The following is a 22,866-nucleotide window of genomic DNA, read 5'->3' on the forward strand; positions in this document are numbered from 1 at the left end:
TGTGACAAACAACACTGCAGCTCACTGAAGACTGGAGAGACAATGTGAAATGCCTCACTCAGAAAAGCATCCCAAAAACCTGGCACATTCATGTGGGACCTGCCTGTCCCTTGCCAAGTGACAAAGACCATGCTTGAATTTCCTACTTCTCTGTGGAAATTAGATGCTTTCCCACTAATGAAACCTGATTTGGACTCAGCTACTTGTTATCTTCCCATCAGAAGTGACCACTCCACTTCATCCCTGCTGGCTAAAGATAGGTCAACTTTAGCTGCTGCTCAGTCAGACCTTGCAATGGAGTAAGAGGCTCTTTTAGAAGGAAATTGCCTTGCAGAAGGCAAAAAAAATGTAGCCTAGCTGTGCTTTCCCTATTATTAGGAGAGATATCTAATCAATTTGGTTCCATGCTCAGAGGAGGAATTTTCCAATATCTCGGTAAAATTCTTCATTAAATAAAAGGTAAATAAAAAGCATGGTTTTATAGACAGATTCCTATCAAGGCTGCAGAAGCAATATTGACTGAAGAGATAACGGAGCACTTGGTGCATCTGATGGAAAGGTACAGATGGTTGTCCGTGTGGGGACAAGCAGATAATAGGAACAGGGTGTGTCACTGCAAGGCAAAGGAGTGTCTGTCTATTCAGCTGCCTGCATATTGGGCAATTCACATTGGTACCTGGACAAATCAGTTCACCCTTCTGTTTAATTAAAAAAAAAAAATGGTGCAGTTTCACCCATTATGCTAGTTTCATTTATAGCCTGCATTGCTGAGAGAATTGATGGATCTATGAAAGGAAATGCAATTAATCACTGTCAACAACCTCCTCATTTAGGCACTGAAAGCTATTAAAGAGAAAAGTAATGGACCAAGCAGTTCATCCAAGTGTGGTGTTAATGGCACACCTTTCATTTAGCATGGCAAACCCAAAGCAGCAACGTGAAAAATATGAAGCTCAGTTTGCCCATGAGCCTCAGGCAGGGCAACCCTCTCTTGGTCACAGATGAGCAGGAAACAGACATCTACCTTTCCGAGTCACAGTGTCCTGTTTCTTGCCCATCAGTAGAGCTGCCTACACAACTTTTCAGCAGCCTGTCTGCTTCCTGAGCCCCACCAGTATTGCAAAATTCTTTCAGGAGTGTTCCAGTGTGTTGCACCTTATGTATCCTTGCGGCACATACTCTGCTTGTAGAGTATGCTCCTAGACTCACTCACTGCAAGACAGGTGAACCTGACTTGAGAATGGATGCCAGGTTGTCATTAGCAAGCAAAACTAGCTATTATGCATGATTTTTATTGATAAGCTCTGGATTTTAGGCTTTTTGTAAGGTAGTGATGATTAATAATTACATTGACTATTATCTTGAAATGTGGAACTTATTTGAGGAAAAAATGTACCATTATTAAAGAAAATTCACTTTCTTGCAGATGCTGTTTCAGAAGCTGTGCAAGGAAAAAGCAGGTAAGGCTGCATTACTTCTTAAAGTTTCTTGGTGGCTTGTGTAACCATGTGTGCAATGATGGAGGACCCAGGGAACCTCTGCTATGAAATGGGTGTTCAGTGCATTCATGACAATCGCTTCCATGCTGCTGTTCATGACCTATTGGCATAGGATTAAGGTGCTCCTTAGTAAAGCTGATAATTCATCACGTTTTGACATACACCTTGCAAGGTAAGTTCTGAAATAATGGGGATAAACCCAAGCATCTGCCACTGGTGTCAGAGTGGGTCTGAAGGTCTTGTCATGGCACTGGTGGGTGTGTGTGAGAGACAGAGAGGTAGCCAAGATAAGGAACATCTCAGAGCTTTTTCTGTCTCAATGGTCACTCAGCAGCTGAATCTGATGTGTGTGAGAGACAGAGAGGTGAGCCAAGATAAGGAACATCACAGAGCTTTTTCTGTCTCAATGGTCACTCAGCAGCTGAATCTGATGAAGAGGCTCATTACAGAGGCATATTTTTCAAAAAATCTAACAGCCCCCTGGCACCCACATGTTCCAAGTGGCAGAGTCACAATGCCTGATTTCTCCCTTAGCAGGAGCTCACTATCTGGTTGAAGCATTTTTCAATATTAACAGCATTAGTGAGTTTGACCATTATGGAGGAATTATTTAGGGCTAGCAAGGCACCAAGACCAGAACAGAAAACAGAGCTAAAGACTCAGATACCCTGAACTGCACATACATTATCATGCCAGGAGCTGAGGAAAGGTTTGGATAGACAGATATGTACACACACAGATCCTGGTTCAGCAAGATACTTAACACACAATTAAACCTGCATTTGACAAAACCAATTAATTACAACAAGCATAAGAAACTGCTTGGATGATTTGCTTAATTGAGAGTAAATGTCCTTATTAAATTGTAATGAAGCACAATTAAGAAATACAGAGAAAAGGAACTGCTTCCCAGAATGTGGGTTACTGGGGTTTAATAACAGCCTCACAGTTTTGCAAAAATAAATGTTCCCAAAGTCTAGATGAATCCACCTTCCCACAAAAGTCTTTGTCAGCTAGAAATATTTCAGTCATAAACCAACTGACCTCTGGAGTCAGCCATTTCTGACTGCATTTTCTGTTTTGCTAGTCAGGATGTATGCAGAGTGTGCCAATTAAAAGCAAAGCAATTGGACATCACTGCTGTAATTACCCCCTGTCCCTAGATGACTTAGCATCTCTTTTTTGGCCTGAAGGACTAGTTTAAGCCAGTTTGCTCACTCAGTGATTTCTTCTTGCATCTGTCTCTGATCGAAACTGCATCTATAGTTCATTCCAGGGGCCAACCTTAACTCAGTTAAAATCAGATGAACATGGCTTTTTGGAGTCAATTTCGCTAGTTCAATGGCTCTGCTGGCCAACATAGTGGCTCAGCAAAATGACAGAAATCCTGGGCTAGAAAACTCAGGTCTCTGTTGGCAATTCCACCCTCCTGTACTTTAATTCAGGTCAATAAAACATGAAGGCTGCTGAGTGTAGTGTAAATGTACATATTTTCATTGAAGCTCTATACACATTAACTTTTCCTGCCTTATAATTTGGATGTGGATTTATTCCATGGTGGTATTTGCAAATGAGACACATGCCTGGGCTTTTCCAAAGCTAAACAAATTTCAGAAGTTCTGAAATTGATTGAGCAATTGTTTTAATTTTATTCGTTGTTGGATCAAAACCTCTCTGTGCCACTGAAGGCTCACTTTGTAAAGAAAAGGAAAACCTTTCAGTGGCACATGCATTTTAAATAAAACTAATTATTTTAGCAGTGTTCCCATTTTATAGTATGATTGATTTTTAATTGTTTTACTTTTATGACAATATTAATTTTGTCACCCAAAGAGATAAAGTTTTAGTGCCCATCCTAAGTGTAGAACTGTAGGATGATGGTTGAAAATCTGATTACTTCAGGTGTGAAAGAAGAATGACAGGTCATTTTCTAACACAGTTGGGTCACTGAGGTGAAACTTTAGTCATAGAAATCTAGCACATGTTAGAGCTGGTAATAAATTTATCATTAAAATGCTTCTGGCAGAAAATATCCATTTCTTCAAATAGAACATTTTACAGGAAAATGTTAGCATCCATTAATCTATTTCAAATTGTTTCTGTAAAATAAGCATACACTTCTCAGCATGCAATGTTTTAACAGTCTTCAAAGTGAGAAGTGTTAATTTTTATTGAACTTTCAAATTTTGGCATTGAAATTTGTTACACTGATGTATTAAAAAAAGAGAGAGAGAGAGAGAGATAAAAAGAGAAAACCTGATTTAAGTTACAAAAAAGGGAAAATCTGTGTCCTGAACTAAGGGACAAGGGTTTCTTCCAGATTTGCAATTGCTAAACATTTCTGATATTTTCTGTGCTTTCTGGATAATAAATTTTCTGGTTTGGAATTCCTTGCATGAGGAGAAAACCTGTCCTGCCTGTATCAGCCACACATAGAACACAGCACTCACTGTTCTACTCAAGCTTGTTTTCTTCATCATTCTCCCCTTACATCCTTACTTCTTATTCTTTCTCATTCTCTTCTGTCACTTATTCTTCTGACCCCTTTCTTGGTAAGAGCTTAGAACTCTCAGAGGTCAAAAGATTCTTTTCTAGAGTGCCAGTAGGTCACCCTGCCCTCCCCACCAAAGAGCACCTATTGCCCCATCCTGTCAGGTGCTGGGGATGCACAGGGCAGCTCAAGCTGCTTCAGCTGGGCTGGAAACTTCTGCAGCCCTTTCCCCAAGGCTGGGCTGTCCTCAGCTTCCAGTCATTCTCCATGTAAACTATTTTTGCATATGAGAGGGGAAAAAACCTGCCCTTTGGAATGCAGTTCTCTCTCTTGTTGAGTTTTATGTTGCTTCCCCACCCCCCCCAAATTAATGCAATATTTTGGGGCTTCCATTACCTGATTTGTAGTGGATGCTTCACAATATGTCAAGCAGGATACCCAAAATGTGTCTAAGAAAAGCTACAGCTGCACAGACCGTCCAGCCACACCAGGGAATCTCACCTGAAGTCTGAAGTACCAGCATTGCTGGCAGTGTCACTGCACGCTTGCCAGGCCTTGTGTCATTACTTCCAGATGTAATAACATTGGTACTTATAACAGTGCATACATTGGAATTAATGATGATGTATTAAAAAAAATAATGGTGAGATGTGATTCTTGAGGCATGAATTTATTCTGCTTTTTGTTTAATCATGGCAGGATGCAGCATGAGCTGGTGGCTCACTGGGGAATGGGGCAGACACAGAAACAGAGGTCAGACAGCTCCAGGATGAGGCCTGGGGACAGGGATGGGCCAAGGATGGGATGGGATGTCAGTCTGCTGGCTGGGTCACATGGCTGGGCAGGACTGTGGCAGAGAAGAGCCCTGCCACAGGATGATGGGACTGGGATGGACAGCTCTGAGTTGGGCTGAAATGGAGTTCCACAAAGACTTGGAAATGTATATATTTATATAAGTTCATGCTATTAAGTAAATACAATATTATTTGGACATAGATCTAGGGTGCAAATGTGGTGTTGCCCACACCCTTTAAATGTGTTTAGCAAAGTGGGACAGGTACGAAAAAGGACAAGCAGTTTGGAGTGGAAAAGTTGGTTTTACACGAACAGGCTCACCCTTGGCCTGAGGTGAGCAAGTTGTCTGTTGGCTTTCTGTAGAAGTGGTAGACAGGAAGGCAATTCAACTTCTACAGCTTGTATGTGATGGCATTAATAATCAAGTGCTACAAATATGTAAAAAATACCCTGTTCTGTGGCTTTGCCAACACCTGTGAAAACACCAGGTTTATCCACTGAACTCTGCTTTCTTTGGGAACGAATATGGCTATCCTGGTGGTACCTGAGGTTTCAGCCATTAAGCCACGTTCCTGCTGTCATTAATAGATGATGCCATTAATAGGACTGCCCTGGTCCTATCTCTGTGCAATACACCACTCTGTTCAAGTCATCATCATCAATGCTTTTCTTCTCATATTGCCAGGTACATAACACCAAAACCAGTCTGCACCATCAGTCTCTTGTGACCTTGCAGTGTAGGAGGTCCTAATTGTCTGCTGTGGTACCCCAGAGAGCACCATGCTCAGCTGCTCCTCTTGCTGTCAGATTGCTGCTGGGTTTGTAACTAGCCTGTGGCAATCACTACCAAAACCTGGCTGACTGATCCTGTGTGTCCTTACTATCCCCCAGTGTATGTCTTAGTAAAAAACATTCCACTCAGATTGAGCATTCTAGCTGCCTAATATTATCACCACATAGCTCAAGATGACTAACACAGAGCACACTTCATCACTGGTAGGGAAGATGAGCCCTCACTTTGCTGACAAAAATTTGAAGTCGGATTAAAAGCTGACACATCCTCTATTTTAGTGGTATGTATGAAACACTAAATATAGCAGTGTGCTCATGTATTTGCTGATGCATGGTAATGTAGTCTGTAGCAGAACAGCAATGGGCTGGCAAGGAAGATGGTGCACTGCAGTAATACGATAAAATCCTCATGTGACCTTGGCCATTTCAGAAGTACTCCATGGATAATTGTGTATCCTCGACTGATATAATGCAAAATTCAAACAGGGGCAACAGTGGTCCCAGGGCTTTAATGAGCAGCCTGATACTGCAATATTTGCCCAGGCATAATGCAAATTGACTTCAAGGAGAGGTCTCCATAGTGTAAGAAGCAGAAGTGTGCTATATAGCAGCTGTATATGAACAAATGTCAACAAGGGGCCTGATTCTGGGAAATAAGGGAGCTGTTACTCCATCTGGCTCTTGTTAGAAACTAAAGGTACTTGATTCATCACAAAATCAAACCTGAGTACAGTACTTTCAACTGATTACATATTTTTTATGTTTCCTTAGTCATAAAAGGTTTTATGCTCGTGGTTTTATTTTACCTTTGCTGCAGTCCCTGGGTAGGAATTATGGGCTAATCACACTCTGAACAGGGAAATGGATGTGGCTCACAGAACCGTATCCTATTCTGGGATTTTCCTCTTGCTTGTGGGGGGATGGAGGTGATCTCTTTAAGCCTTTCACTTGCCATGGATCTCTGGCAAGCGTGCTGGTGATGGAGCTGAGGCTGTGACTGTGAAACCTCTCTTCTCATCCTCTTCAGGGGGGAGCAGCAGCTGGATTAGACATTCAGCAGTGCCTTGCAAGACCTAGGCAGTACTTGTGTCTCATGCTGTCATTACTCCAGCTATAAAAGTTTATCAAAGTTGAAAACCTGACCTTAAATAACTGGAGAAAATAAAACATCCTTATGCAATGATCCCATGCTCTTACTAGAAAGCAGAGCAGGGTCACTTTGACATGTTTCCAGCACAAAGTGAAGGTGCTTACTTTGGACTGAAAAATGAACAGGCTGTTTTCCTAAAGAGTGAAAGTAAACTACTGAATAAACCCAGCTGTTTGGTGGCCTTGGCCTCTTAAATAGTTGTGCTTTGTGTTGCTCAAATTAGAAGTAAGTAGAGTTGGTGATTGTCCTGCAGTCAGTGCATCAGAGGGTCATTTCATTTGGCTCTAGTTCTAACTTTTCTTCAGTGCCAGTTTGGCTTCTTCAAATTAGGCAGTGAGATTGCATCTTCCTTTCATAATGAGAAATGATAGAACAAAGCCCTTCTTTGTTCTTCTAAAAAGGCAAATGTTTGCTAGTCAGCTCTTACGGATGTATTGGAGTAGTTGAGGGCACTGGGATCTTCTGCTCTCAAAAGCAAGAGGAAAATGAGATATTGCTGTTTCTAAAAAAACCCCACAAAACAGCCAGGTATAGATTAGAAATTTATATGTTTACTGTTCTAGTATGTGAATTATAGACAAAAGCTTGATTCATTTAAAAGTACTCTGAATTTTATATAAGACATTTCTAAAACAATAATGTAGCAATGTATAAAAACACTTTATACACATGCAACTACTCAATGTCATTCTAAGTGTCTTTCTCTATTTCTATGATACATGGTTCTTTCTGTGACTTTGATTTTTAGTCAACATTTTAAATAAGAGAAAAATACTGAAAATAGAGATGATAAATATTAAAAATAATATCTAGTTCATAATTGTACAAAATATAGGTCATTTCAGAATGAAGATATTATAAATACTTTTCCTAACTCAGTTTGGTTACAGCTGGGACTCCTAAGGAGAGCTGAACACTAAGTAGCTGGTATATGAGCTTGGGTTTGTAACAGCTCTCAAAATGTGACAGAAACCTTGCTGTAAAAGGTCATCTAATTCAGACTGATAAGTTGCTCTAAAGTTTTGCCTCTGTTGGAATTAGGTGGTGTTGGTTTCCAGCAACTCAGTTCATGGAGACACAGGATTCTCGAGTCATTTTTTTCTGTGACTGAACAATTGCCTGACGAAGGTTGCAGACAGACAGCCATATTCAGCTCCCTTGCTCCTGAGCAGCCAACTTGTTTTAAACTGGGCGCTTCCAAGAGTCACGGCAGAGACGTTTTACCATTTACCATTTATTCCAAAAGCAACAAATGCCTGGAAAATTTTAACTGAATAATAGTAATTTAAAAATATCTTTGTTTTCTGTTTCAATTAGACCTTTCCCTCAGATCTCTCTGATAGTCACAATGCAAGCTATATCCTTGTGTTTTATTTCCTGTGCAAGACATAACTGGAAAAGTTTGGAGGCTAGACAACTTTTAACCAATGTTAAAGTATACAAGCAGCAAAATAAATCTTTAGCTTTTCATTATGCTAACTGAAATTATGCTAACTGAGACACACACAAACAAATATGGTAGGAACCTTTTGTCTTCACAGAAAGCATTTCTAATGGGTAGCAGTTCCAACAGCTTTAGTGTTTCCCATTAGAGAACATTTCCATTGCAACAATTCTTTAGGTTCCTCTTTTGTTATTTAACTCTTTAGTATCGGTTCCTAAGGATTAATGTTTAAGGTTTTGTGCTGCATCAGAGTGACATGCATCATCTCTCTGATCAGCTCAGCACATAAGATGGATTTTGTGCTGATTCTTTGTTTGCAAGTCAGGCAGGAACACACAGAGAAAAGCTTCTGGCTGGAACACACTGCAGAGTATGTGGGACAATAAAGCAATCAAACAAAGCAGTCACCTTCTAGCTTTTGCAACATAGGACCTTTTGTTGGGCTGCAGTCAGACCATGCCACTGTTTCCTGCTTTTGAGCAACCTGCCGTGGTGCAGCCGCTGCTCAGAGGAGATGGCCATGGCTCAAGGACACACATCATCTGTATGGCTGTGACTGGCTGTGAGCAGAGGCTCCTCTTTCCACTTCCATGAGCACCATGGAACTGTGGTTCATGCCAGAATCGAGCACAGGACCTCCATGCATGAGCCTCAACAGCTTGCAGCAGAGTAATGACTGGAATTAATTGGAAGGAAGTAATCACTGCATAAGCCTCTCCCTAAATATGAGGGGACCACTAGAGGAGGACAAAGAGCTATGTAGTGTTGATGTCAACTACTAAGAAACAGGAGCCTTTTTAGAAGGCTTCTCAGCTGAAAACCATCCAGTCTCTGCCCTTCCTGTTTTCTGTATTAGATTCCACCCAGGCCAGCAAGTTGCTATGACAGAAATGCACACATAGATGCTGGTATTTATTGAGTGCTCAGCACAAGGCATAAACAAATTAGTAAATTCCACCATGCTGTCAAGCCACCACTGAAATGCAGCCAGAGGAGGAGACAGGGGCTGCATATGAATGCAAAAGACATACCAGAGCCATCCCATATATCATTCCATTCCATACAATGGCATCTGTCAGTTGTGATCTTGGCTCTGTGTCTTTATGAAGCCAGAGAAATTGGAAAAGCAAGTTCAAGAAAACAGATGGCCAAAGGGTTGCTTTACAAGTGGGTATTATTGAATGGATCTGAATCTGCTATTCCAGCCTTCATGAAGTGTAGGCTTCTGACATAGAGTTTGGGAAGGTAATGACTGTGGGTTTTTATTTTATATTTATTTATCTTGGATATATACCTACCCTGGAATATTTCTTGGTTTCCAAAGACACTGTTATGTAAGGTTTTTATGACTTAACCCTGAGAAGTAAACTGATTCTAGCACAGAATCTTGCAGGTATATCATGTAGAAAATTAGGGATTTTTCTTTGTAAAGTGAAACTCTCTGCCAGTTGCAGTCACCAGTAACTTTTTGGGATTATACTTAGTCTCCTAATGATGCATTTTTACCTGTAGATAAAATTATTTGTATCTGTAAAGAAAAAAAAAAAACAGCCTCTACTTTTCTACTTTTCAATGATTTCAGAATCAAGTAGCTGAGGAAATGGGAGACTCATATATATATATATGTAATGGGAAATATTATTTTTCATAAAATGTATGCAGTTCTTTCAGGAAAGTCTTAAAAATGTTGCTTACTTGGATTACTAATAAGGTAATTTATTATTTTTAAAGTTTTTGAACTGAGGTAGTGACATTGGCCTCAGGCCCGGAATAGCGTCCTTGTGAGCACTGTACCGGGAGAACAAAGTCCTTCCCCCACAAACCTTATAGCCTTACATTATCATTGATAGTTTTCACATGTAAAGGTAGATTCAAACATTTACAGTTGTTTCTAATTCAGCATTCAAATCATTCTCAGGAGCTTATTTTCCTGCATGTTGGTCCATGAACTGGTTGGTGTCCAGGTTACTGTCCCATCCTGCCAGGTGCTCTTTGCTGTGTCATTCATTCGTGCTAAGCTTGGCTCCAGGAAGGGCATACAGCAGCACTGTGGCTGTATGGAGAGCCTCTGTACCTGCTCGTGCATGCCAAAAGACACCTGAGTGGTCAACACTGGCAGAAAAATCAGAGAATTAGTGTCTGTGGGATGTTGGTGATTCACTTCTGTCAGAGAAAGACAGAAGGGTTTGGGGTACAAAATAGGAGGGAGAGATTCAGAGAATTGTTTCTTTTGTACCTGCTTCCCAAAGCAGTAAAAAAGTAATATGGAAAGAAAATAATTATAACATCCCCCAACCAACTGGTCTTCTTTCCAGCCTTCCCCAGAAGTAGCTGCCTTACTGTCCATGCCAGGACTCCATCACGAGAAGCCACAAATTTTGATTTCCAGGCTCTTTGAGGCAAAGCAGGTATAAGGCTATAGGTACTTTGGCATCACTAGCAGACTACTGATATTGAGATGTTTGTTTGATAAACATAAAGTTAGCCCTTATTTTCACACACTTTTCTTGTCTGCTGACCAACACATAGTCAAACTCTTCAATTTACAGCTCTCTGGACTCTCAGGTAAGATGAGTTTCCAAAGTTAAAATAAACTTCTGTTTTATATTTCTACCTATTAATGAGACAGACAGAATGGATGCAGTACACTCAATGGCTGGATGATGCTTTGGAGAACTCAATATATTCAGTGCACCTTTTCATTTGTTGCTTTTGTTGCTGTGATCTTCTTCTATGACCCCATATTTCTGGATGTTTTTAAGTATAACAACAACGTTATAGGGATGATATCCAGAATATTAAGCTACATATAGGAAGTACACAGAAGTATGTGAGAGTGTCTCTAATTTGCTGAGATGTATATATGATACGTTGATATAAGTATAGTATACTGTGCTTCCTTAGGTCTTGATAAACCCTGTGTCTTGTGAGGGCTCAGAAGGAAATAAATTTACTCTGCAAGTGTTCATTTTAAACACCTATACTTTATTCTTAAATGACACAATTTGGATGGGAACAGAAAAGTTCTTTCCAGTGGTTTTGTTCCCTTGGGTTTGATCCTTCTTTTAACAAAGTCTGGCACACTGTCCTTGGCAATGTCCATGGAGGCCAAGGGGAGCAATGGAGTACAAGAGTTCTGGGCTGCAGGGCTGTCAGACATGAATTGCTGTCCTTTGGAAATGACAGAGCCTCCTCCATTTACAGCATTAGGCTTATGTCATCAGTATTCTTTTATATGTCACAGAGAAGCTGCTCCTGGGTTTTGGCAGGAAGCACTCCCCACACCCACTTCAGACTCCTTCTCTTTGCCTCCTCTCCTGTGAGCAAGAGCTCTGTCAAGAAAGCATCTTTATTTGGGCCAGGAACAGAGGCAGCTGATACTCAGCTAGTTATTTTGATTGCCTGGCTGGTAGGGGTTGGGGGAACAGATAATGTCAAGATTTCCTCTGCATTCCAGATCTGTTTTCCTCCTACGGTTAGCAGGCGGCGAGTGTGACTTTTCCCACTCAGCTTTTCCCACAGTCAGTAAGACTTATCTGACAACGGAGTTAGTGTCAACTGTCCAAAACTAACTAGGAGATATCTTCCTTTCACCACTCCTCTGCTGTTATTGCTTATCAATGTCACTCTCCAGCTTAAATGACTGGTTAATTTACAGACATACTGAGACAAATTCACTTCTGTTGCAGCTTCAGCGAGCTCAGTGGAATTGCACTGAGTTTGGCTGTAGGTGTCTGAAAAGCACAAGTGGTAGGAATGTGATACTAACAGAAACAAGAACATTGCAACAGTCAAAACAAAAAGGAAGCCTTGAGCTTTGGCAGGATGCCCATTTCAGATTTCGGAGTGTGATCCAACAAGGTATTCATGTTTTACAGCTGGTGCTGCAAGAGAAAAGTTGTTATTCAACAGCAAAACAATTCCTACATCTCCACATCAAACCACAGCCCATGTTAAAAAGCAACAAAAGAAGAAACAAGTTACAGGCTTTCAGAACACAAATTCTATTGAGAATCATAACGAATTTGCTTTTAGATCTATTAGACTTTGAAAAGACTAGAGTGAAACTGAAGCATACTCAACCTGAGATTTTCAAATGAGTCTAAAAGGGTTGAATACTGAAATATTACTAGAATTCCACTGAAACAGGAAACGTGAGATCAAACTGATACCTCCAGTCCAAGATGGCTTTCTAAGAACGTCTTCTGTATCTGGGAGTAGTGATGCATTTTGAAATTCTAACATCTTTTTCAGCTAGATCAAGTCCTGCTCCATAAACCTACTGTAGCACCTCTTCTAGGCAGCTGGTTTGGGATGGAATGAAATGTGCTCTCAAGGACATGTGTTTCCAACCCCCTTCCAACCTCCCTCAATTCTCTTTTAACAGTGGGTGTCCAAAATTCAAGGAGGGAAATCTCTTGCTCTTAAAATTTTGTTAACATTTCTGTTTCACAGGTGAAGTTAAAATGAATGAAGTGCAAACCCAAGCATTCTAAAGTTAACTTGGCTAATTTTGTTAACCTGGACTAGTAGTGCAAACAGAGATCATTCCATGCAGAGCATTTTGTTCATTGCTCTGCTCACTTCTCTACACTATGCCCAAATCCCACCTACTGTTTTTTTCCTGTAATGGTATGGACTCCCCTGTATCTGTTCCCTTTCTCTACATTTCCTTCTTTGAAAAATCCAGGTTTTGTTTTCCTCCTTACCACTATTTAGTTTCTTCTTACAGTCACAGCTATTTTAGAGTCTGATTTCTCTCCTGCTTTAAAGTTTCCTTCCTTCCTTCCTTCCTTCCTTCCTTCCTTCCTTCCTTCCTTCCTTCCTTCCTTCCTTCCTTCCTTCCGCCACTTCCTTCCGCCACTTCCTTCCTTCCTTCCGCCACTTCCTTCCGCCACTTCCTTCCTTCCTTCCGCCACTTCCTTCCGCCACTTCCTTCCTTCCTTCCGCCACTTCCTTCCGCCACTTCCTTCCTTACTTACTTCCTTACTTCCGCCACTTCCGCCACTTCCTTCCTTCCGCCACTTCCTTCCGCCACTTCCTTCCTTCCGCCTTTCCCGTTGCCTCTATTCCATACCTCTTTGTTGTCCAGAGCATCTTACTCCTCTGTGGTTCTCAGTGAAATGGGCAAATGCCTCTGCAAGATCTCTAAACCCATGCATTATACTTCTTCTCCGCCCTTGCAATCAAAACAAGTTCTTGTCTTGCATTTCTTTCTGCTGGTTAATGGACGTGTCATGGTCTATCATTGTGTCACCTGTGGGTTATGTCTTCTTGACTGGCTGGGGATTAGCCACCTTTCTGGGTAATAACAAGCAAGGTTTCAAAACTGAGGACTAAAAGCTGAAATTCCAGATTTCTGTTTATAATCCCAGATGACAACTTGTAACCACTTCTGAAAATCTGAAAGGGACTTAAACTCTAAGACTTAGGGGCACAGTTTATAAAACCATGACATTTTTGTGCCTGGACAGAGTATTTCCTTAATGCCCTTTCCTTAACAGACTTAATGGTTGGATGTGAGTAAATTCTGGAAACTTTTTTGAAAATAAGAGACAAAGAAATTTCCACTGTCAGAAATGGAGCTAAACGTGGAAGTGCTGGAATATATTCAGCAGGTTCAGCTGTCCAAGGGAGATAAAATGATACCCATTTTTAAAGTTGAAAAAAGTCATTGTGGGCAACAAAAATAATTACTGCTTCCCACATTAATTATCATATGTTTCTGAAAACAACAAAGCAATCTATAACATTCTCAAATGAGAATACAGATGTAGGATCCAGTATGGGTTGGTAAAAAAAAAAGAAACTGCTTTTGCACAGAAAAACAGGAAGAGATAAAACTTATCTTGGCTTTCCAAAGTAATATTCCAGAGATATTCAAACCAGAGATGAAAAAATGTGAGAAATCAGTGTGGGAAGGAAATTTTGGTCATAGAACATAAACTTCATAAAAGATCCAAAGACACATAAATTGAACTTGTCAGTTTTCAGAATAAAGAGAGGCTAATAATAGGTTGCCCAAAGGATTTTGCTAGGGCAAGTATCATTTAAAGCTTCATTATCTTGACAAGTGAGTGAACAGATGGCAAAATCTGTAGCAAATTCAAGATTTCCTAGAGTCCTGAGAATTAGAAAGATTTCTGAAAACCAAATTCAAATCACCAAAACAAGGTGATTTGACAACCTCAGTGAAGATGGGATTTCAACTTACCTAAGTGTGAGGTAATGTTCAGGAATTGTTTAAAGTGTTCACTGATACTGCATACTTAACAAAGTGTTACCAGCTCAGAAAAATATCTAGGCAGCATTATGGACGGCTTAATTAAAAATGCTCAGTGAAAACAGCTGTTCAATTTGCAGCACTAGTTGTGAAAGCAAATAAAACATTGATTTATATGAACTATAAAAACCAGCATTGATATTATTATAATGTAATCATGTAAATTCAGGGAACTATATTACAGTGATGCCCAGCGTCATCAACATTACAAAAATGTCTACAAAAAGAAACATTCAGAGAAGTCAGCGAAGGATGGTAAGCAGGGAAGATAGAATCATTTTACTTGCCCCAAGAATAAATGTGGCATTAAATTCCTATTCACCTTTAAGTCATGGGGATATCCAATGTGTGTAGGATACAGAGGCAGCAGCACACTCCCTGTGCTGGAACCTTTTTCCCCAGTTAATGAGGATCATGAAACCAGCAAGAAGTGGAGGGCTTTATATTCATGTATTCTTAAGAAACATGGTGAGAGTACCCATTCTAGATGAAATTTTCCAGTGAAGGATTTGACAATTTTTGCAATTGCTTCATCAAATGAATAACTTCACCATTAATGTGAGACCATCATGAGTGTTTGGTCTGAATTGTGGTGTTGGTTTGTTGGGGTTTTTTAAGAATGATTCTTAAGAATGATGACTTCTTTTAGGAATAGAGGCTGTCCCTGGTGATTATTGAAAAGACCCTAAGTTTCAGCAATTCTGCATTAAAAGGGTAATTTATACTTGTGAAAAGCAAAGTAAGAGCCTATTGCTACTTTCTAGTGGTACATACAAACTATTTTGCATTTATCTTGCCCAGCTATAAAAGATAAGCTATAGGACAGGAAAGAGGTGGATAACCCCAAATCTACTTAAGTCCTAAAGAAGGATAATGTTTCCCAGATGAAACAGTTTTCTTTATTACTTGACTGGCAGCAGTGAAGTACTTTAAATCATTTTAAAACTATTTAGCAACATTTCAGAATAGAAATAGGGAATAATCTCCAGTATGAGTCAGAACTAGACTGGTTTTTGGTTTCCATATTTACTTCTGACACCTTTTTTTGCCTTTGGCATTGACAGTCACATATTTTTAAGGCCTAACTCTGAAAGTATGTATCTGATAATTTGATCAAACGATGGATTACTTAATATAAATGTTCTCTGTCAGGTAAATTAACTGATCTTCTATCTCAAAAGCTATCACTGTGGTAAGATCCTGCTGAGTTATAATCCCTTTAGTACCTGTTCTCCTAGCAATTTGCATGGGGTTTTGTAATGTAAATGAGTCAAAAATATTCCCTGAAATGTAGAACAATCTCAGGTAATTACTGCTGAACAGATCTGTGTCAGCCCAAAATGACAAAAAGGTGTTGGAATGAATCTGCATGACAGTAGCATAAGTAAACAAGATGAGCAACAGCTGTACCTGAAGCACTGTAAAGGTGTTCCGACATCATCTGTAGGAACTGATTTCACTAGAAGTCATTGCAATACTGAAAAAATGAACTTTGGAACCAGCAGTACATACAAGCAAAATAACAACCTTTTCTTGCCTCCTGTAACAGTCCTGAATGCATATCTCCTTCATTTGCATGGCATTTAAATAAAGTCAAGGAGAAATGTCTTGGTGGAGTCTCAAAAAGAGTCTTTTAATAAGAGGGGCATCAGGCCAGCTGAATACAGTGTTTTGGGGGAGCTGAAGCCTGCTCTGTTCTTTCTGGAATCAGCTTTTCAAGTAATTATAAATAAAAGTGCTTTCTGGCAGGCAAGGGGTGGCATACTCAGTAGAGGGCTGTGGCTGTGATCCCTGTCATCATTCTGGTCACATCAGTCTACACAGGAGCAGGTGATGGGGAAACACCTCCTCAAGCTCTCTCTACCTTTGGTACGCTTGGCCAGCTACAGAGCAGTCCCTGCTACTGCCTTTCTTGGGAATTAAGTTGCTTTACAATGTACCATTTTCAATCCAAAAGAGAAAAGAAAAATATATTTTCTAGCTTTCTCCCATGGTCTTTAATGTTACTATTTATATAATAGTAATTTAATGTCAATATTAAAATTCAGTTATGTGAAAAGTATGTGAGTGCATAGTTAAGATTTTTTGCCTCTTGCATGAAGAAATTGGAGCCTATTTGGAAGACTATAAAAAGTTGTGCTTTAATTTCTCACAGGTGAGTTCTTTTACGTAGACTGTAACTCTCCAGCACCACACCACTGCTCCTATAATGTCTGCTGCCTACGATGCAGTGACACCTTATGGCTTACCTCTCTGAGCATATGCAGTATAGTCCACATAATAATATAGCAGAGTTTTATTTCCAACATAATGAATCTTGAATAAAATGATGCCATTATGCAAACCCTCTTACATGCAGTAGGCAGGAAGAGTACAAGCAAAAATACTAAGGTGAAGGACTTAGAAATTTTTTGTCACAAGTACTTTTTAGACTTGCAATTCATAGCTGTGCTTTTGCCTACCTGATTATATGAAGCCATTACTGGAAGCACTATTGGACATCATTTGGTAACTTTTTTTCCCAAAGCTTTCTGTAATGGTTTCGTGGGCGATACTACAGGTCTCTTTGTTTTTCAACCAAAAAAAGTAAAACCCTCAGCAACTCAAAGTAAACCTTTCTCTGCATAGCTCTAAAAACTGAAACTGCAGTTGTTACTGCTGACTTGTTAATATAACACAGACATGGACATTTCCTGGTTACTGTAAACACTGAAATGCTTTTGGAGTTAATGGAATACAGGTGCTGCCTGACACTACCAAAATGTTCTCACAGAAACAGGGACATTTTTGGACAGAAAGAGCTGCAGATCCACCTATCCAGCCCCTTCTTCACAGCATGAATATCCTGCTTCTCAGTGGGAATACCCAGATATGTTAAATGTCATGAAACAGGCATTCTTCCTAAGCTTAAGCTCCTTTATACTCCCAGGAATGGCTGTACCACTCAGCCTGCTGGAACAGAGAGTTCTGTAATGCCAGAGCTGGGTGATGGAGTGGGCTTAGGCAGGCTCTGAGGCGGCTGGGAAACCTTCCCAATGGAGCTGTGGGAAATGATGCTTACAATCGAATCGTCACCAGCCTTCACTTCAAATGAGACTCAGACAATACTGTGCACAGACTATTAGCCCTTCTTTATTGTGGAATCAAGAAGAAATTTAAAATCAGTTTTACTGATTCAAGATCCTGTAGAACAGTTTAGTTTAATAGGGATTGGCTTGGGTCCCAGCCAAATTTTGATTCTGGCCATTATAATCTTCCTACCTGAAATTCAACACCCTTTATTTACTGGCCAAAAACATGAGTGCCATTGTTTTTTAATTCTACCAAATACAGATATTTAAAATCTGTTAAATAACTTTAAATAGTAGGTGTGTGGCCAGTGATGAAGGTTGCAATATACTGATACTTGGCAATATGCTGCCATCAGTCAGTAGCCTGATTACTCAAAAGGTGTGTGTGCAGAGAAGTATTTGCGTATCTGAAAAAAAGTTCTTACTATCACAAGTAAATTCGTTTGGGGAACAATTTGCTTGCATTGTTGTTAGAATCTGCTGTCAAGATTGATCATGTTTTCCTGTGTAATCCAGGAGAGTTATAAAAAAAAAAAGATAAAAAGCTCCCAGGTCTCTGAACAAATATCCTGCTATGGTGTGTGCTAAATTGCCATTGACTGTTGCAAGGCAAGGCTTTTTTACACAAATGTTCCAATAATTTCTACTGTGATGGTAATAACAGTTGGAAGTTTAGGGGAAAAAAAATTAAAAATCGTGGCTTAGACAAGGTCCCAATACGATATTAAGGAAATGAGCACTTTGAGAGCAAAGAAAGATGTAGTTTTAAACAATATATTTTTGTCAAGTGACTGAAGAGGAGGGGGAAAATCAGACACCAGAAGCTGAAATGAGAAGAACAGGGCCGATACTCTGTGCTGAGACATTTTATGTTTCAACATAGCTGCTCACTTATTCAAGGGCATTAATCACTTCAAAATTTCAAGCTCAGCTCCGGTAAAAAACCAATACATCTACACATATAAAATGTAGCCCACTTTCCCAGTTGCTTAATCATTGAAGCATTGGCTATTTCTACAGAGACTGGCTTTGCTCAGCACAAGACTTCATATCTTCAATGTAATATATTTTAAAGATGTCCACAGAGCATCTTACGAAAGGAAGTGAAAGTTTATTGGCACTTGGTTTGTTTTGTTCGTTCTTCTCGTCTGTTATCTGAGAAATGTGCAAGGGCTCTTGTGGCTGCAATTCTTCAGAATTTCAGCTGAAGCATCATCTTTGTTGTCTGCTGTTCCATTGAAGTGCCCTGTTTACTCAGAGGGCAATCCATCCAGTCATCATTTGTACCACAGCTGCCTCCCTGTCCCCTTCTTCACCATTGTCATATACCAGAGCAACCTCCTGCTCCTGATTTCTCTGATTTTTATTCTTTAAGAAACTATGGGTTTTGTCAAAAGGAGGTTTCCAGGTGAAAATTTTTGATTGCTGTAGAAAAAAATTTTCATCCACCTTTACCATTTCACTTTTGTTACCATTTACTCTGCCTTGATAGACACAATCTGGTCTACTGCATTGCATTCCAAATGCAAATACCCTGGCAGTTCTCTGCTATCACTGCTCATTGCAGCTCATCCTGCCTTTATGGTGCATCAAGTAGAGGCTGCGTGACTGAAGCCTGAAGATCCTTCCCTTGCCTCACCTATTTGTTCAATATTAAAAGCTTTCTTCCCACAGACTGTTTGTGTACAAGATCCCAGCTTTAGCTGACTACTCTTTATGTTTTCAAATACACATTTGTGTGCTTTTGTTAAAAATGCCCCTGTTCTTGAAAGTTGATCCTTTGAATATGTAAAGATAACACATTAACCTCCTTGGAGACTCTCTTGCTGACTCACTTTGCATCACTACTTCCAGATCACTCATTCTGGTGTGCCAGAAGCACTCCAGCAGTTACTACTCTAGCCAGTACTGTTCTATTGCTCTCTCATACTCTACCCTTCCTACCCCATCAGGTCTTCTCTCCATTGGTGTCCTGTTTTGTATTTAGTTTGCAATCTCCTGAGGGCAAAGATTGTACTTCAGCTCCACTCCGTTTTTGGTTCCAAGCAGTTTGAGAACACAGTTTGTTATTAATAATAGCAATAAAGTACCATCCTTTGTATGAATACAATTAAAGCTTAATTTCCCCCCATGCCCTCCATGCCTGCTCTAGCAAGGGAGAAGGAGCACAGTCAAACAGCAGACACTTTGTTACTGTACTGTATCTGAGCATACTTAGAGTCTTTTCACAGTGAATACTGCAAGAAGTTCCATTTATTTCAGCATTAATCACTCTGAACAAAAGTGAAAGAATTTGGCCATCACTAATGAAAGCCAGCAGTGCTCTGCTGTTGGCAAAGTGCAGAGCAATCCTTTCCCAGAGCTTCAGAAAGCTAAATTGAAGTAGGATGAACATATAGGTGCCAATCTCTTGATAAACCAGAGAAGAGTGAAACAAATTTATAACTTATCCTTGTTAAAGCTACCTTAAAATGATGATAAATTGTATATGTAAATAAAAAAACAAGGAGAGAGTGCCAGGGCACAAGCTAGAACATTTTGTCCTCATTCACAGTGATTCTTATTTTTCTCTATCCAAAATATTTGTTTGTTTACTTAGATGTCAAAGAGGACACCTACTCATATGCCCTTGGTGCTTTTCACATAACTTCAACCACAGAATTAGTATGAAATTCACTGGAGTCTGCTGTTAGGAAAACAAGCAATGGAAAACCTCAGATCTTTTCTTCCCTTCTAGTGGTAACCCAGACTTACAACATCCCACTCAGACCATTTAAGCTGTGATAGAAAACAAATTCCAGAGCTCTAGGACCCCTAAAGAGATAAAGACCACTGCCAAAGTTATAAATATTACTTGATGTGTTTATATCTAGGCTGTCTGAGCTACTATTTGAAGCTACAAAATCACAGCAACACCATTTTGAGTTCAAGATGCTTCATTACAGTCAGTTCCTGAAGAACGAAATTAATTATACAATTTGGCATTGCACTTATTAGCATCAGACTTATTAGCATCAGCATTGATCTTGTAGATCCTGTTATTTCCTCTTTTGCTTTAGTATTACTTTCTAAGGGATACTAGGGTAAGGAACCTGTGTCCTCTAAACAGCACATAGTAACCAAGGATGCACACTTCCCACATTTTCCTCCACATGACATATCTTGTTTTGTTCTTCTACAAATAGGAAAATATTGTGAGGTGATTAAACTAACAAAAAATCCTGACTCGTGATAATTAAAGACAAGAGGATGGAAAGAAAGAAGTTGTAATTTTATCATAGTCTTTCAGTAGTTTACAAATGGCAAAGCAATAAGCAGTCATGTTTCTCTTTCCTTAGGTCTGATTCTCTTCTTACCAGGTGCATTGGAGTTTGTACAGTTACTTTACTAGGACTACATCAGGCTGCATAATGGCATCTGTAACCAATTATAAACACACTGCTAATTAGAGGCCAAAATACTACGCAGTGTCAATTAATTTGGCGTTTAATTACCATGGTGATTGGAAGAAAATATAAATTGCTAAATATATAATTAGTGTATCAGACTTCTGTGCCACAATGGCATCAGACCATGGGTATAACTAGTTTAGATTTTTCCCCAACATTTTACATGCCTGCAAGATTTAAAGACAGTACTTTTATTCCTGCCAATATTCTGTTATCAATGAGCAAAGACAAATATAATAGTTCAGCTTATTTTAAGGCAGCTGGGAACTTCCTCCTTTCTCTTCATCATATACAGTGGTTCCATTGCAATTAGTCTGAAAAGAACCATTTTGGCAAGACTAGTATCAAGCAGGGAAACTGCAAATTCTGTGGAAAATGTGCTTTGCTTTTCTTTCCCCCAGAAGTGTTAGCCATCTTGTGTGGATGTCAGAATGTTTCAAGCAGGAAAGACGAGTACTGATACATTTATACACTTAACCAACATATGCAAAATGTGTGAGAGACCAGAATTTTACCATCTTGTCAGGTTTTCTAACATTCTAAAAGGAAATGAAGCATGTTTGACCTATGAATGATTCCTAACACGTACCCTCCTTCAAGCAAATTCTGCAGAATAGCTGTTATTGTAACTGCTACTATGAGGTGTAATACATCAAAATACTTGTGATGGTAATTAGACTTCTGAACAGCTGACTATGATTAAAAGCATAAAATAGGAATAGGCCAGTTGCTGCATGAGATGTGTTCTCATTACTCAATAGCACTGTTTTCTTTGGGAAGAAAACTACGATATCTGATCTTGCCTCTGAATTTAGTTTTCCACAATAAAGCACCTGAAATTAGTAAGATTTTTGTCAGTGCCTGCCACAGGGTTTGGTCTAGGCTTGCCAGTTCAGTTCTGTTGCTGATTATGAAATACAGCCATATCACTGCAGTTTATCTTAGTAACTCATGGTGAGATAACATGGGATTAGCAATTGCTACTATCTAGTCACCAATTAGCTGCTTTCAGTAAACCTGGAAGTCTAGGGATATTTTTGATAAAGCAAGATCTTCAAAAATGCTACAGAAGGGAAGATAATATCTTTTGTTCTAGTGCTACATTCTGGCCATTGCAGACAGCTGCTGAAGAAAGGGATATCTGTCTTCCAGACAGGCAGTGCACTCCAAGTTGGTGCATCCAAGTGTGGCTGCCAGAAGGGCACTGCTGAAGGTTGCAGTACTGGCTGACGTGGGCTGGTGTTTGTGGGTGGTGACACAGCAGTATGATACAAAACCTTCAAAACTGAGTTTATTATTTCACGTTTAGACAGTGTGTCATGGCTCATCTTTATAGGGCAGCTGAGTACAATATCAGGCATTAATTTCTCATCTCTGCCTGGTTCCTAGCTGATAAAAGCCTGTGGCAGTAAACAGGCATAGTAGGTCTTATGCACTGTTAATGGCTGTGTTGGTGAGAGATTAAATAAAGAGAGGCAGAGGTCAGAGGCAGATTTACTGGGCAGAGGAGCTGATTGTAGGAACCATAATCCTCTCTTCTCCCATTAACATCAGCAGGTGTTTGCTCTGGGTCATGGGATGTGGGAGTATTTACATAATTATGCTGTCTTCCTTCCAGATCTTGAATGTATCCATCCCTGGAAGGCATCCCTTTTCTCAAAAGTGTTTGTCCAGTCATTTGGAGGACACTGGAATTGCAGGCAGAGGAGTGACATACAACATCTGTACAAGCACATTGTCTCCACTATATCAGCTAAAGTAGAGTAGTTTAAGATGAACCTTTTTAGATGAACCTTTTAAGAACAAGGACAAAGGAAAACAAATTCACACCACTAAGTAAGCAGAAGACATTATTAAAACAGTGGTAACATGGAATACATCTGTCTGTTTGC

General features: G+C 39.7%; 1 protein-coding gene across 2 annotated transcripts in view; it reads left to right on the plus strand.

Annotated features, from left to right (window-relative positions):
• Nucleotides 1-22,866, plus strand: part of STARD13 (StAR related lipid transfer domain containing 13) — a 246,924-nt gene that overhangs the window by 80,812 nt on the left and 143,246 nt on the right. For both annotated transcript variants that reach the window (XM_039718245.1, XM_039718244.1), the window contains exon 5: nt 1,427-1,460. In XM_039718245.1, the coding sequence (XP_039574179.1) occupies nt 1,427-1,460 (34 nt within the window). The remainder of the gene's footprint in view (nt 1-1,426; nt 1,461-22,866) is intronic.

The sequence above is a fragment of the Passer montanus genome, unplaced genomic scaffold (assembly GCF_014805655.1).
Source record: "Passer montanus isolate IOZ18808 unplaced genomic scaffold, ASM1480565v1 scaffold4, whole genome shotgun sequence".
NCBI lineage: Eukaryota > Metazoa > Chordata > Aves > Passeriformes > Passeridae > Passer > Passer montanus.